At 32.5% G+C, this 15426-nt stretch overlaps 1 protein-coding gene across 4 annotated transcripts; it reads right to left on the minus strand.

The window, feature by feature from the left end:
• Nucleotides 1–1577: 1577 nt before the first annotated feature.
• LOC110607518 (U6 small nuclear RNA (adenine-(43)-N(6))-methyltransferase) lies at nucleotides 1578–13120 on the minus strand. 4 transcript variants are annotated; one of them, XM_021746642.2, is made up of 8 exons: nucleotides 12776–13120; nucleotides 12028–12230; nucleotides 11490–11928; nucleotides 11183–11390; nucleotides 10261–10368; nucleotides 10037–10183; nucleotides 8537–8683; nucleotides 1578–1810 (listed from the first exon to the last, which is right to left on the minus strand). In XM_021746642.2, the coding sequence occupies exons 1-8, from the start codon at nucleotides 13006–13008 to the stop codon at nucleotides 1793–1795; spliced, it is 1503 nt and encodes a 500-aa protein (XP_021602334.1). In that variant the 5' UTR covers nucleotides 13009–13120; the 3' UTR covers nucleotides 1578–1792. The 4 variants fall into 4 exon arrangements, with proteins under 4 accessions (XP_021602334.1, XP_021602335.1, XP_043817897.1 ...); XM_021746643.2 differs by having other exon boundaries at nucleotides 8614–8683; nucleotides 12776–13115; XM_043961962.1 differs by lacking the exon at nucleotides 1578–1810 and having other exon boundaries at nucleotides 8353–8683; nucleotides 12776–13119.
• Nucleotides 13121–15426: the final 2306 nt, after the last annotated feature.

A 15426-nucleotide genomic window follows, 5' to 3' on the forward strand; every position in this document is an offset into this window, starting at 1 on the left:
AGGTATAAAGGAAGATGAGAAGACCAAAGGAGGCTAAGAAAGAGAACAGCAAAGGGGAAGGAAATGACACCGTTTTGGTAAAGGGAGAAGGGCAAGGAAGACATTTTTGCATCCAATGCAAAAAGACCAAATGGCTACAAATAGGGGTGAGCAGTATTCGGTTTAAACTGAAAAAATCGATCGAACCGAATTAATTTCAAAATTCGGTTTGATTTTTTATTTAATTCGGTTCGGTTTTTAATTTTAAAAATTTTGGTTATTTCAATTCGGTTCGGTTTTGATAAAAAAAATTTGAAAAAATCGAATTGAACCGATTAGTGATAATAATATGTTATTTTCAATAATATAGGGAAATTAAATTATATTAAGATTAAAATATTTTAATTAAATTTTAAAATATTAAAAATAAAGTATACAAAATAAAAAATTTATTAAAAATTGAAACCGATCAAATTAAATCGAATCGAATCAGATCGACTCAGTTCGATTTGGTTTTTAACCAAAATCAGTTCGGTTTAATTTTTATAAATACTAAAATTTTAATTTTTAGTTTATTCGATTTATTTGGTTCAGTTCGATTTTAAACCGAACCAACCGAATGCTCACCTAAATGGAGAAGAAATACGGGTAAATTTGTACTTTAATATTCCAAATCAATTAAAATTGATTTGGGATTGAACAGTGCGTGGAGAATCGCGCTTTATATTATAGAGAATTAATAAGTACACATTAGATTTTGGCCAAATGATAATTTGTTTAAAGAGAGAAATTAATTTTTTTTATAAATATAGATAGTCAATAATTAATTAGACTAAATAATAATTATTTTATATCATGTTTGATTTATTTTATAGTAAAAAAAAATTAAATTCTTGTAAAATTATAAATAATTTATTTTTTTTGAAAATAAAAATTTTATAAATTGAAAAAAAAAAATTCTAGTTTAAATAAAAAAATTGCAAAAAAATAAATTCATGCCAAATTTTTTATTTCAAATAAAGGATAATATTTTTAATCCTTAAAAACTCAATTTAAAAATAAGAGAAAGAAATATAGTTAACATTTAAATACAGAAAATAATTTATATTTTAAAAATAAATTATATTTTATGTGAAAAATATTTTTATAAAATAAAGTATAATTATTTTTTATTATTTAATTTTAATTTAAAAAATAAAATATATTAACAAATTTATATATATATATATATAAATTTTATCAAAGAAAATGGCTCTTTTTTAAGCATACAAAATCATTTTTTTACAAAAAATAATTTTTTTTAAATAATTTAATTTATTTTTAATATAAAAAATAATTTTCATTAATTAAATTCTCTAAATGATCATGAAAAATATTTTCCGTAAAACAATTAGAAGCTGAAATGTCAAAGCCTCTTAAGCACAGATGAGGAGTTGAACGGGATACATATGAGTTGAGCCCCATGTACTACCATAAAAGCTTTATTAGTTAATTACATGGGCGCAACATTAGTTTTGTGTACCTTTCTCTTTTGTTCTTTTTTATTATCACAAAGGACTCTTTTCTGGGTAGAGAGGGGGAGGGGAGGTAAAAGTGGGTTTGCCTAAAGTGTAAATTTATAATTCAGTCCAAACACTCTTAAATAGTAGAAAGAAATAGCCTTCACCAGTTAACACTTCCATGGTGGTGAGTATATGGTACAAGAGCATCCAATCCCTAAATTGTGGTATATGGAATAAATTAGTATACATTTAATTGACAATAGGCTTTGCTCTACAAAACTTGTTTCTCAGCACTTCCTCCAAACGTTGGATTATAGATGAGAATACTCCTGCAAATGAACAGCGGCAGAGGATTAAGAAATCAGCTATGAACACTTCAATTCAGTGACTGCAACTTAACAAAGTAGAATATGGCTATTAATTTGAGAAAGGACGAGTTTCTTATGTTGAAATAAAGTATCCAATTAGTAGTTATGGCCTAGAACAATTCAGAAAGATGAAATTTTATTAGTAGCTGCATCCTCCAATAACTATGCCGAGGCCTTTTCATTTGCAATTGTTAACAGCTTAATTTGGAGACAGAGTAACCATTCAGCCTAAGATAAATCACTAGTTAAAGAAAAATTCACAATGCAGAGTAAATAAGGTTCAGTAGCACATTCAAAAAGACTCCCGGCTAGGAAAGGGATAATGGCCAAAAAAATCCTAAACTATCTGCGTTTTATCAGATATATCACAAACTATAAAAGTTAACTAATATACTCTAAATTAACCACATAAATTTATTTATACCCTATCGTTAAGTTTACCCGTTAAATCTAACGGAAATACCACATTATCATTCTAGTCAGCACAAAAAATTAATATTTTAATATAATTAATAATTATTAAAAAAACTCTTCAACAATTAAACCTTAAACTTTCTTTTTAACAAATATACCCCAAATTAGTTTTTCAATTTGGTATAATTTTTAATTTTGATTCGATTTATTTATAATTTTGGATGTCATATTTTTAAGACCAGATAATTCATTTTTCAACTCTTTTTGCATAAAAAAATGCAACTTTTTATTTAGTTATAGATCATAAGTGTTGTGATAACATTAACTCCAGTACATAGGGGTGAGCACTGTTCGGTCAGAACCGAAATAACCGACCGAACCGATTTGATTTAATAATTTGGTTCGGTTTTAAAATAAAATCAGTTCGGTTCGGTTTTAATTTTTGAAAATTTCGGGTTGATCGGTTCGGTTTTAGAGACAAAATAATTCGGTCGAACCGAACCGACCGAATCAGCCTTAAACGTTGCGTTTTATGATAGGGTTATATCACTTAACTTCGTCACTTTCCCAAGTTCCCATCCCGCTCCCGCATACAGGCAGCCACCTACCTACCTCCCTCTCTCTCAAACCTCAATCTCAGTTGAAGCACGCTGACGGCAGCGAGAGTCTCCTCACCTTTCTCGTCCCTTCTCCGTTCTCGTCCTTCAGTCCCGCAGCCACGGCCACCCACCCACCTAGTCGCCAGTCCCGCAGCCACCCACCCACGGACTCACCCACTCGCGAAAGCCAGCCAGAGTCTTTCTCTCCATCCTTCGCATCTTCAGTCCCGCAGCCACGGCCATCCACCCACCCAGTGGGATATTCCCTTTCGCACTGCAGATTTTCAGAAGATGAACAAGCCCTTTACATTGTCATTGACTGTCGTTTTATCTTTGGTTCTGTTATTTGGAGAGGCGAAAACTATTGATCCTTACAAGGTAAATTCAATTGATTCCATTCTTTTGTTTTTCTAATGGTTTTAAAGAAAATTTGTTGCTGGTGTGGATTCTCATTGTTCACCATTCTCCTTTTGATGTATGTTTAAATCAATTTCTTCGCCTCCTAAATTTCCTCTACATTTGGGGGAAATTTTGAACTTTATATTTCCTGAGTAAAATTGTTGGCTTTTGATGTTCAGTTAAAGCTGATTGAATCTCATCTCGGCTTTTGCTCTGAAATTTGAAGCCTGTATATGAAGCAGATGATCTGTTAGTTTCAAATTTGTGAACAAAAGAATTTGCTTCGAAATTAAGCTAACTGAAAAGATCAAAAACCGATTTCGAACCGAACCGAACCGAACCAATTCGGTTCGGTTCGATTCGGTTTTATATCTTATTTGGTTCGGTTCGGTTTACAATTTAAAAGAATTCGGTTAAATCGGTTTTTGCCGGTTCAATTTGGTACCGAACCGAACCGACCGATGCACACCCCTACCAGTACATCAAGAATCACAATTCTTCCAACTTAAAAAATTAGTTATATTTATTATATTCACTTTGATTATGCTAAAAGTCAATAATCAGTTTAATAAATCTAAAATAGTTAAATTCATTACCGAAGATATAAAATGTGATTATAAATTAAATTTAACTTTGTCATTTTCGATTAATTAGACTGATTATTGACTTTCAACTCTATTAAAATAGATACAAAAGCATAATTAACTTTCAAATAGTGAAAATTGTGATTCTTGATTTACTAGTAATATTATTATTACAACACTTATAACTGATAACTATCCAAAATATTGCACTTATCGATGCAAAAAAGCATATCAAAAAATGAATTATTGGTTCTTGAATGTGTCATCTAAAATTATAAGTAAATCGAATCAAAATTAAAAATCAAACACATAAAAAACAAATTTGGAGTATATTTGTTAAAAAAAATTTTAAGTGTATAATTATTGAAATTGATAAAGTTTGAGATTTTTTTGACAATTATATATGTGGATTATATTAAAATATTAATTTTTGGTATTGACTAAGATGATAATGTGGCATTTTTGTTAAATCCAACAGTCAAACTTAGGGTATAAATAAATTTAGGTAGTTAGTTTAGGGTATATTAGTTAGCTTTCATAGTTTGGGGCATATCAATTAAAATGTGAATAGTTTATAGTTTTTCTGCCCATTATCTCTTTTGTTTTTTTTTTTATTTTGGTTATCATGGAACAAGAGGTTAGACATAAAAATTTGGAGTATATTTGTTAAAAAAAAAAGGATATAATTATTGAAATTGATAAAATTTAGAGGTTTTTTGAGAATTATATATTTAGATTATATTAAAATATTAACATTTAGTGTTGACTAGGATAATAGTGTGGTATTGTTAAATCTAACGGTTAAATTTAACTGTTAACTATAAATAAATTTAGATAATCAGTTTAGAATATATTAGTTAACTTTTATAGTTTGGGGCATATTAGTTAAAATGTAAATAGTTTAGGGTTTTTTTTACCATTTATCTCTTTTATTTTTTTATTTTGGTTATCACGGAACAAGAGGTTAGACGTAATTATCATGCTATATGCTTCACATCTAATTCTGATTTGAATGCTAAAATAAAAGCCCGGGACACAAGTGTTCTAGTTGAAGCAGGATCCTGGGACAGATATTAAGGAGATATGCAGTCCTGGCCTTTAGGAACTTTGCATTAAATGACAACATCTTCAACCAGCATGGCCACACCTTATTGAAAATAAACAGTTAATAATGAACGCATGCCCACGCCTTGAACGCAATGGGCATATTATTCAGAAATTGGTTACTACCTATAAGAAAAGCCCTCACTCGTGGGAGCCTCAGACTGGCTTAGCCGCTTAGGTGAAGCAACTGTCAATAATTTGACAATATAATGATAATAAACCGAAAGATTAAAAGCTTGGTCTATTCATTTCTACTGCTACTAACTTGGGAAAAGTGTGATCACATAGGGTAAAACACTATGTGACAAGCCACTCAAACTTAAGCATTGTAGATAGGATTAAGGTGATGAGATCATTGGCAAAGAAATTGTACATGACAAGAATGTGATAAGGGATATAAGGTTGCTTATAGCAATACATAGGAATGACAATACATATGTTGGCCAACATGTATTAGGATATAGAGAACAACTATAAACTGCTAAATCCAAGAATTGAAATGTTATGGTCCCGGGTTGTGGATCTAGTTATGAGTCGATGGGTTAAGGGTATGGCAGGAGTTTGAGTGTTTGGGTTAAGAGTCTTTTTACGACTTCTAGTCATTAACAATTCAGGCTCTAAAAGAAGGAGCCTAGAACCTCTGAGACTTAAAGCGCTCAAGACTTAATTGATTTTGGAAGCTTATACTCTTCATTAATGTTATTGCTTAAATACAGAAATGAAGTATAATTGCTTCCTACATTAAAGGAGCACTACTTCAACATGGAGGAACACTCTCCTCAACTAACATGAAATAGAAAGTGCTTCCTACATCAAAGGAGCACTACTTCAACATGGAGAAACACCCTCCTCAACTAACAACATGAAATAGAAAGTGGAGGAATACCCTCCTACAAACAGGGAACAATTTAACTAAAAGATATTTAAAAAAATAACTGAATTATTTGACTAATTTAGAGGCTCAATATGTGGCTGCTTTGACTTGGGTCCATGACTGAATTGGGTATAGACTTGCAGTGGTTTGGTAACATTACTTCCCGCCCCCAAAGGAAGCTTGTCCTCAAGCTGAAAATCTGAATATTTGGCGGAGAATGCCTGCACCTTCTCCCATGAAGCATCGGTAGGAGAAAAATGACTCCAGTGGATGAGAACCTCCTGACTTCCTCCTTTAATACGGTGGTCTAGAATGGCCCAAGACAGGAATTCAAAGTGGCTGTAATGCGTCCGAAAAGCTGTTTTCTCAACATCAAAAGGACGCATACCCACTTGAAAATAACCAGAATGCAAATCCAATTTTGTGAAGTATCTAACACCACCTAGTTCTTCTAATAACTCATCTATCACAAGAATTGGAAATTTGTCTTTAATGGTTTTGGCGTTTAATTCTCTGTAATCGACACATAAACGCCAAGAACCGTTTGCCTTTGGTACTAGGATCACCGGAGAAGAAAATGGTGATCGGCTTGGACGGATTATGCCTTGCAATTCGATCAAGATTCCCTGTTTAAAGAAATACATTCTCATGACAGCAAAATCCCACAGAATGGGTCCCAAAGTTCGAAGCCAGTTAACTCCCAAAACCACATCAAAATCGGTTAGTGGCAGAACAAATAAGTTCACGGAAAAAGAGTGGGAATCCAGTAGAATTGGGATTCCCTTGCATATACCTGGGCTGTCCAGCTGCTCACCGTGGGCGACATTAACTTTCAAGCCATCCTGCCCGTTTACTTCAGCACCAAGTTCCTCGACTTTTGTTGCAGACACAAAACTGTGAGTGCTGCCATAATCAATTAGAATAAAGACTTGTCCCCCATTCCAATATTCCTGTAGTCGCATGGATTGAGGATTTCGAATTCCAGTGATGGCGTTCAATGAAAACTCTAGTTGTTCTAGCTCCGGATCAGAATTTGTCCTTTATTTTTTCGATCTCCAAGTCTATCCAGAAAAGCTTTTTACATTGGTGGCCGCGAACAAACTGTTCATCACAGTTAAAACACAGTCCTTTTTTCCGTCTTTCTTCCATCTCCTCACGGTTCAGTCGCTTCACCAATTTGTTGGCACAAGGTGCAGATGTGAAGGCATAGCAACGAGTGTCTCTCACAGCCGGAGAACTTAGGAAAAGTTTCCGTTCATACAGCCGGGAGATGCTCATTGCATTCACCAAATCTTTTGGATGATGCAGCTCGACTTCAACAGCAATGGAGTCCTGCAATCCACTGAGGTACAACTGGACCTTTTGATCCTGCGTGAGGGTGCCAGCGCGTGACACCAAGGCTTCGAAACGGTTCTGATATTCTGCAACAGAACCAGTTTGCTTTAGCTTCGCCAATTCGCTTAATTTGTTGTTGCGGATTGGAGGTCCAAAACGAAGATTACACTGATGTGTAAACTCATCCCAATTGGGATCTGGAATGTCATCCAGCAGCTGCATATACCATAGCTGAGCAATTCCCTCCAAATGGTACGAAGCTAAACTCACCTTCTCCTCTTCGGGTGTTTGTTGGTGCCTAAAAAAATGCTGGCATCGGGCAAGCCACCCCAAAGGGTCTTCCAGCCCATCATAACGTGGAAAATCAAGCTTTGTGAATTTCGGTACTACCGAACTTCCTCCCGAACTTTCAAAAACCGAAGCACCCGAAATTCCCTTATCTCACCTTGATTTTGCTTGACTGCCAGTGCTGCTAGATTGCAACCCTTTCTTAGTCAATTCCAATTCTTAAGACATTGCATTCAATTTGGCGTGCAATTGCTCAACTTTCTCATTTCGGTCTTTGTTTGCTTGCTGCTCAGCCAACAACAATTCAAAGAGCTTGGCGAGTTGATATTGAACAGAGTCCCCCATAACTCCTGGCTCTGATACCAAACTGTTATGGTCCCGGATTGTGGATCTAGTTATGGGTCGGTGGGTTAAGGGTATGGCAGGAGTTTGAGTGTTTGGGTTAAGAGTCTTTTTACGACTTCTAGTCATTAACAATTCAGGCTCTAAAAGAGGGAGCCTAGAACCTCTGAGACTTAAAGCGCTCAAGACTTAATTGATTTTGGAAGCTTGTACTCTTCATTAATGTTATTGCTTAAATACAGAAAGGAAGTATAACTGCTTCCTACATTAAAGGAGCACTACTTCAACATGGAGGAACACTCTCCTCAACTAACAACATGAAATAGAAAGTGCTTCCTACATCAAAGGAGCACTACTTCAACATGGAGAAATACCCTCCTCAACTAACAACATGAAATAGAAAGTGGAGGAATACCCTCCTACAAACAGGGAACAATTTAACTAAAAGATATTTAAAAAAATAACTGAATTATTTGACTAATTTAGAGGCTCAATATGTGGCTGCTTTGACTTGGGTCCATAACTAAATTGGGTATAGACTTGCAGTGGTTTGGTAACATGAAACTTCAGTACAAAGGCACAAAAAGATCAGAGATAAGGACAGTTCTGTGAACATGATATTGAGATAGCAGAATGTTATATGAAAATATTATATGAACCCTTCGTAGTATGAAACATGGCATGAAGTATCCAATATTTGCTAGCATATAGACTTGCTGTCATACTTCTAAACTCTTGAAATGTATACCTTTGAAAATCTAGGCAACAGTAGCAGAAAACAAGGCTGGCATGATTTACTAAGTAACAAGAGTTTTGGCCTAAAACCTGAAACTGGGCTGTCTCTCTGTTGCAATGATCCTTTCACCAAAAGGGTGCCAGGGATTTGCTGAAAAACCTATAAGAAAAAAATAATGCAATTATATACTGAAGTAGATGATAAGCAACCCAAAAAGAACAAAGTCTAAAGGCTCTGGAAAGTTAGAATTATGGTCTACAATTCTAGATGCCATGTTGGGTTTATTTCAGATGTTATGGGAAAAAAAATAAAAATCTAGTCCTATTTCTAGAGTCTTATTTATATGTTAATTGGTGGATTCTATAGTTATTTTGGTTAAAAAGAAGTAAGATTAATTTATTGCATTTTACAAGAAGGAAATTATAACATTACAATATTTTTATATTATCTTTCACATGTATGTAAAATGATATTTATTTATTTTTTGTATAATAATCATTTCACAAGAACATATTAGATTAATAAAAAAAAATATGCCACTTCACGAAAAAATAAAGTATGCAAAATTATAACACCTTTTATAAAATAATAAAATAAAATATAATTTCAAATTAATAACAATAAGTGGAATCATTAACATTTAATATTAAAATTATAGTTAACACCCTCCATTATTATTAATTTAACGTTTATTCTATCAGTTTTTTAGAAAAAATCTTATGTACGTATGTTTATTTTGTGACATACCACCAATTTTATGTTAATCTGATATCTTTCCCATGAAATAATTGCTCTATGAAAAAAAAATCTATACTTAAAAAACTTAAGAGATAAAATATAAAAATTTTGTAAAGATTGAAAAAATTGTTGTGAAGCAAAAGTATTAAACAAAGTACCCATAGAAGCGACTAGTCTATTTAAATAAATTAGGTGCAGGCGTATTAATCTAAGTCTCAAGGCCAATTTTGTGCTCTCCAGCTATACTTGAAAAATGGTCCAGATGTCTTTAGGAATTTTATTTTTATTTTTTTACTTTCAACTACTTTTTGATGATTAGAATTAGTTTAGAGTCTGTTATCTTGAAGAATAAGGATTAATACTAGTCTATAAATACAAGCAATGATGCTCATAATTTACTTTTTCATAAATAAAATACTAGCTATGGCATTTTTGGATTGTGTAATGCGATTCTAACCTAAGTGTAAAGCCTAAACCCTTATTTTACTTTTCACATCTTACAAACAGCCCACAGAACTTTTTTTTCTTTTTCATTTCACTTTTCAATCCCACATCTTTACAAAACATAATAGTCTGCCTAAATTTTCTACTCATTCCAGCTCTGAATGACTAACATCCAGCCCAACAGTTCTGCAAACTGCTGTGCTTCATATATAGATTCCGACAGGGTTAAGTATAAAGGGAGTGTGCATGTCAATATTACACAAAAGGATAAACATATAGAAGAACAGCAGTATAAGAAAAGAATCGAGTTAGACAAGGGGGTAAGCATACCGAAATGCGAAAACACAAGTTATTTAGAGGAGTGTGCAAACTTGAACTAGCAGATTCTGCATCAATAGGATTGCAATTGGCAGTTTCATCATGAAGTTTGCCTCCTTTCTTTAGTATTACATCGCATTGCTCATTTGATGCAGTTACCTATCAAAGTGTAAGGTCAGAAAAATATTACAATATTATAAAACAGGAAACAAGAAATCAAGTGTTATGGTTCTTACATCAACAGCAAATGATGAGGCATTCAATTTAGAGGATGCACCACTAGTATGGAAAAAGGATTCAACTGATTGTAATACATCTATGGCACTGAACTGGCGTTGAATTCCCTGAAAGACAGACAGGTAGCATGGTTTACACAAAAAACATTCATACAAATCCAAAAGCATCAAATGACGTGGCATGTGCATGCAGTCAGCGTCAAAGATTTAACTGATAAAAATTATTACTAAGCCTGTTGGGCTTTTATTTTATTTTTAATAAATGTCATTAGAGTGTTCTTTTTTCTCTTTCAGAAAAATAAATAAAACAAAACTAAAAATAAAATATGGAACTCTGTTATTTTACTTTGGAAGATAAGATATAAATTATTCATATAAGTTTTATGGAAAGCCGGCAAGCCCTATGCATGAGGGTAAGTTCAACCTGTAACTAAATCTCAATGAATGAATGAACAAGCAGAAAACCAACTTTAGTAATCCATCTGTCAGGAGATTGGCCAACATATGAGCCAAGCCCCCAAAGAAAAAGTGTAAACAATTTACAACATACGGCTAAGTAAGAAATGTTACCTCGACAAGCACAAACAGATAGTTTCATAAATTAGAGTTTCAAAACTAACAACAATAAATTTGAGATTTGAATTGACATGCATTACTTGTGTGGAAAGAACTAAAAATTAATTGATGCTGTGATTAAAACTCTTTTGACACATCTAATTAGATACCAAAGCTTTTTCAAATTCCAATGGGGGCAACTGACCTCACTGACTTGCACATTGGATATTGGCCATGGTCTGAATCCCCCAAGTGGAAACATCATATGTTCAAGTCCAGCTTGTTAGTTTTCTTTACATAGGGCAGAAAAAAAATAAAGTTTATTAAGATAAACTTATGTGTGAGAGAGAAGGAATAATATCCAAACCTCGAGCATGAAGGAAAGAATACTCTTCCCAGCCACATAAGGTGATATTATCTTCCTGGAGGGAGGCACGAAAGACCAAGCAAGCCCCCATCGGCATGTTTGCCCTTGGACAAATTCAGTTGTCTTTACTACGGTAACTCCAACATCTCTAAGCTTTGAGATTAGAAATTTGAGGTTTGCTTTCCTTCCAACCATTGAAGTGAACCACCTATGAAACAGGTGAGAGATAATACAGACAAATACTTCATAACCAAAGACATTGATAAGTGGATGCATGAAAAATGATAGACATAGATGAGAATAAAACCTAAAGGACTCCTTCAACACAACACTATCTTCAATGATAGTGCTGATAAAAGCCTTTTCTCCTCCAGGACAAACCATCTCCATAGGAGTCCCACCACAGGAAGTCTTTGGATTCAATCCTGCTTCCTCCATGGTCTCAAAAAATGGAGGATTGCACATGCAGAAGTCAAACTTCTCATTATCCCTCACCACACCAACAAGTATAGGTGGTCCATGATAATTCTTATAAGCATCCACTGGCAGAGTAAATGAACCAGAATCAACCAGACTTCCATTCATATCCGTTCTGTTTTTGCCATTTACAGATTCTGCATTATTTGGATCTTCAATAGAAAGGGTCTCTTGACAGTCTGTAACCTTTCTAACTTCAACTAGTTCTGAAATATGTGGATTATTTTTAACATTTCTCTCCGCCCACTCTAATGCTACATCAGTCACATCTGCAACCAAGTTAGGCAACATAAAGATCCATATTTATTTTGTATCATATAACTACATTGTGAATTGTCTGTTTCTTAAAGAGTTAAGCAAAAAGCTACCTGACCCAACAAAACTCCATCCTAGAAGAGATGCACCAAGGAGTGGGTAAATGCAGTTCGCTCCAGTGCCTATATCAAAACCTCTCACAATATCTCCATTTTTGTTATTCTTCGAAATGGTGTCAGAGAGAAGATCTTCAATCCAATGGATGTAGTTCAATCTGTTTGGTACTGTAGGGCAGAGTTGCCCATCAGGAATCCACCTAGAAGATTGAGCTCCCGTGAAAATTACAACCAAATATGATATGCACAACGACATTCGACCTCAAAAACCAAACACCTACAAATAAAAGCCTCAATATTCATGAAAAGGCTTTGTCTTGTACCTCAACTCAAAACTAAGATATCAACAGGAAAACGGAAAGATGAAAGGTCCAAAGCCACATTCTTTCAAAAAACCAGTCAGAACAAAATTTTGCAAGTTTCCCACAATAAATAATAGCATCCCCTTAAGGTAAGTTCATTGGAGCAATAATACAAACACAAGCCGTTCAATTCAACAAGGCCCCAGTTGACACTAGCTAAGGAACAAGATAGCAACCTTCAATAAGTATGCTCATTATAATTTAATCCCAAAAACCAATATGAAGCGTAAAAAAAAAAAAAAAAAAGCAATCCTTTTTATATAATTCATTTAAAGGTACAGTTGCACTAATTTTGATCCAACAAAAACAAGTAAACTACCATCAAATCTCCAACTAAACAATCTTTTTTTCTAAAATTAAAGAGTAACAGAGTAAAAACTTACCAGTTGAGGCCATGATCATGGAGGAGCAGGACCCGGGTGAGCTCCCGGGTGGAGTTGAAGTCGGTCCAGTCGATTCTGGGTCTACCATCAGGAGAATAGAAAACGAAGGGCTTAAAAGAAGGGTAGAGAGAAGCAAGGAGAGAAAAATCAGGTGGGTTGTTAGCATATTTGTTTTTGGGGTGGATGGTGGGTCGTTCAGCTCTCTTCCTCTTGTTCGTTTTCTTGCTCGGCATTTTCCTTTTTCCTGTTTCGGAATATCTGGCTAACTGAAACACAAATGGGATAATTTACTTATCGCCCCCAACTTTACCCTATTTGAAAATGGAGTGACCGGAGGCGGCAATATGACGGAATTATTAAAATCTACCTTTTTTTTTTCTCCGATCCATTTGGTTGGTTGCCGAATGCATATTTTAATTTTTGACACATTGACCCCTATAATTTTAAAAATTCAATAAAATATGCTCAAATTTAATTTTATTTAATATTATTTTCTTTTTCTTTTTTAAGAAACAGGGATTAGGAGTTGATATGAAACCCTTCCAAATTTCAATTTAACGCATCTATGGACAAACCCACAAATAATTAGGGATGGCGTCCAATATTTTTGGATATTTAACTCCATCAAATCTTAATAATATGGATTTTGAATAATTATAATTAACTTTGAAAAAAATTTAAATTTAATAATTCTCATGACGAATTTAAATTTTATATATAGAGTGTTCATTATTTAAAATTATTTATATAAATAATTAATTTAATAAAAAATATATTTTATAATAATATTTATAAATATTTTATATATTTTATTTAAAAAATTATTATTTTTAAATATTAAACTTTTTAAATTAAAATTATTAATAAAAAAATATTTTAATATAAATTATTAATTAAAATATATGAAATTAAATCTATTTTATTTAAATAATAATAATTAAATTTAGGATAAATTTTAATATAATTCAAATTAATTTTAAATTGGGTTCTTGACGAGTTGGGTTCGGATAAACTAATTTCCGCATATACTTCATATAAACTTCATAAATAAGTAAATTTATCTTTTAAATTTAATTTATCAAAAGAAATCAATCTAATTTAATGGTTTCACCATATAACCATTCTCCCTTCCTTTTCATGCAATTAATTTAATTGATAAAATTCACCATTTTTTTATATTAAATTTTATAATTTTGTTATGATTTTGATATAAATAATTGATTTTTACTTTAATTTTAATTTTAAACAGATTTTGAGTTGAAAATAATAAAAGAAACTAAAAGAGTATTTTAGAGTTTTTGTTAACTGAAATGTACAATCTTGCAGGTTGTAGTCAAAACTGACGGACAGATTTAGGATAAAAGTCATTATTGGAGTAGTAGATTTATTTTATTTTTTTTTAAATTGTAAATAATTATCTTTTTATTTAAAAAAAATCTATATAAAGGCTGTCCTATAAGTAGAAAATCATCTCTCTACATTTCTCATATGATTTCCTCTATCTTTTTTTCGGCTCCTTCTTGGCCGAATTCTTCCTCTTTTTCTATTTTATTTTATCTAATTTTGTTATGATTCTTAGAAGCTAAACTCTTTTATTCAGTTGAAGGTTAATCAAATTGAGGTGTATTTAAAATTGTGAGATTTTGTTCTTAATTTCTATTCATTTTATTTATGTTTTCATTTAATTTCTGTTTTTGAGGAACACCACCCCATTGTTACCTCTTAGTAGGAATTCAAGAAACCTGTTGAATCTCCCAAAAAGATAACATATTACTAATTAAGCCAAATAAATACTTAATTGTTTAATTAGTTTAATATAAGTAACAACTAAAATATTTATTTATGTTAAGTAATTAATTAATTTGATTTAAATAATTCGCTTGTTATTATTGATCAAGTTTGGGTTCTTTTCTTTTAAAGTAGTTAATTAATTGAATCTACACACAGGGTTATTAATTAATTAAGAATTAATTTAACTGCTATGTTGATTAATTTAAATTCTAAGTAAAAATTGGTGAAATTCGCTTGTTTGAATACTGTAACCAAATAATAGATAATAAGATAAACTATCTTTTTAATCAATGATCAATTGCAAACTTCTCAATTTCAATTACCTTCAGCTGAGTTTTCTTTATCAATTATTTGTTTCATAATTCCAATCGCATTATTTTATTTATTCTTTAAATCTTCTAAAAATCAATTTCTCTAAATAATAATTTTCTTCTTCTCTCTTTTTGTTTTAAACTATTCTTCTTATTCTACTTGTCATTCAATTTAAACAACTTTAAGTTCTATATGGGATCGACACTCATTTACTCTCTCAACAAAATCTTTTAATTAAAGAAAAAGGAAAATTAGTTTTAATTGACAAATTTGACATCCATCAAATTTTAGCGTTGTTGTCAGGGACCTTTAATAATTTGTTTTTATTTTTATGGCCAGGTCTGAAAACAGTAGAATTCGGTTTGATCTAGAAATAAAGAAGACCGCAAAACGGTTGAGAAAAGCAACCAAGTTGCAAAAATAGACCAATTCGAGAGCCTCTTAACCGCCTACCCGAACCCCTCTGTGTGAGACCACCAAAGACGTGGACCCACGGCTTCAACACCAACCGAACCCCCAGTTGAGTCCAATTGAAGAGACACGATGGC

Source organism: Manihot esculenta, chromosome 11, assembly GCF_001659605.2.
Source record: "Manihot esculenta cultivar AM560-2 chromosome 11, M.esculenta_v8, whole genome shotgun sequence".
Classification (NCBI taxonomy): domain Eukaryota; kingdom Viridiplantae; phylum Streptophyta; class Magnoliopsida; order Malpighiales; family Euphorbiaceae; genus Manihot; species Manihot esculenta.

Bases quoted from the DNA above. Each gene is read 5' to 3' on its own strand.
- LOC110607518 (XM_043961962.1), bottom strand. From the start codon at position 13,008: ATGCCGAGCAAGAAAACGAACAAGAGGAAGAGAGCTGAACGACCCACC. The intron at 10,369-11,182 runs GTTTGGATATTA...TCTGTCTTTCAG, and splicing joins TTCTTTCCTTCATGCTCGAG to GGAATTCAACGCCAGTTCAG. The intron at 10,184-10,260 runs GTAAGAACCATA...ACACTTTGATAG, and splicing joins CCTCATCATTTGCTGTTGAT to GTAACTGCATCAAATGAGCA.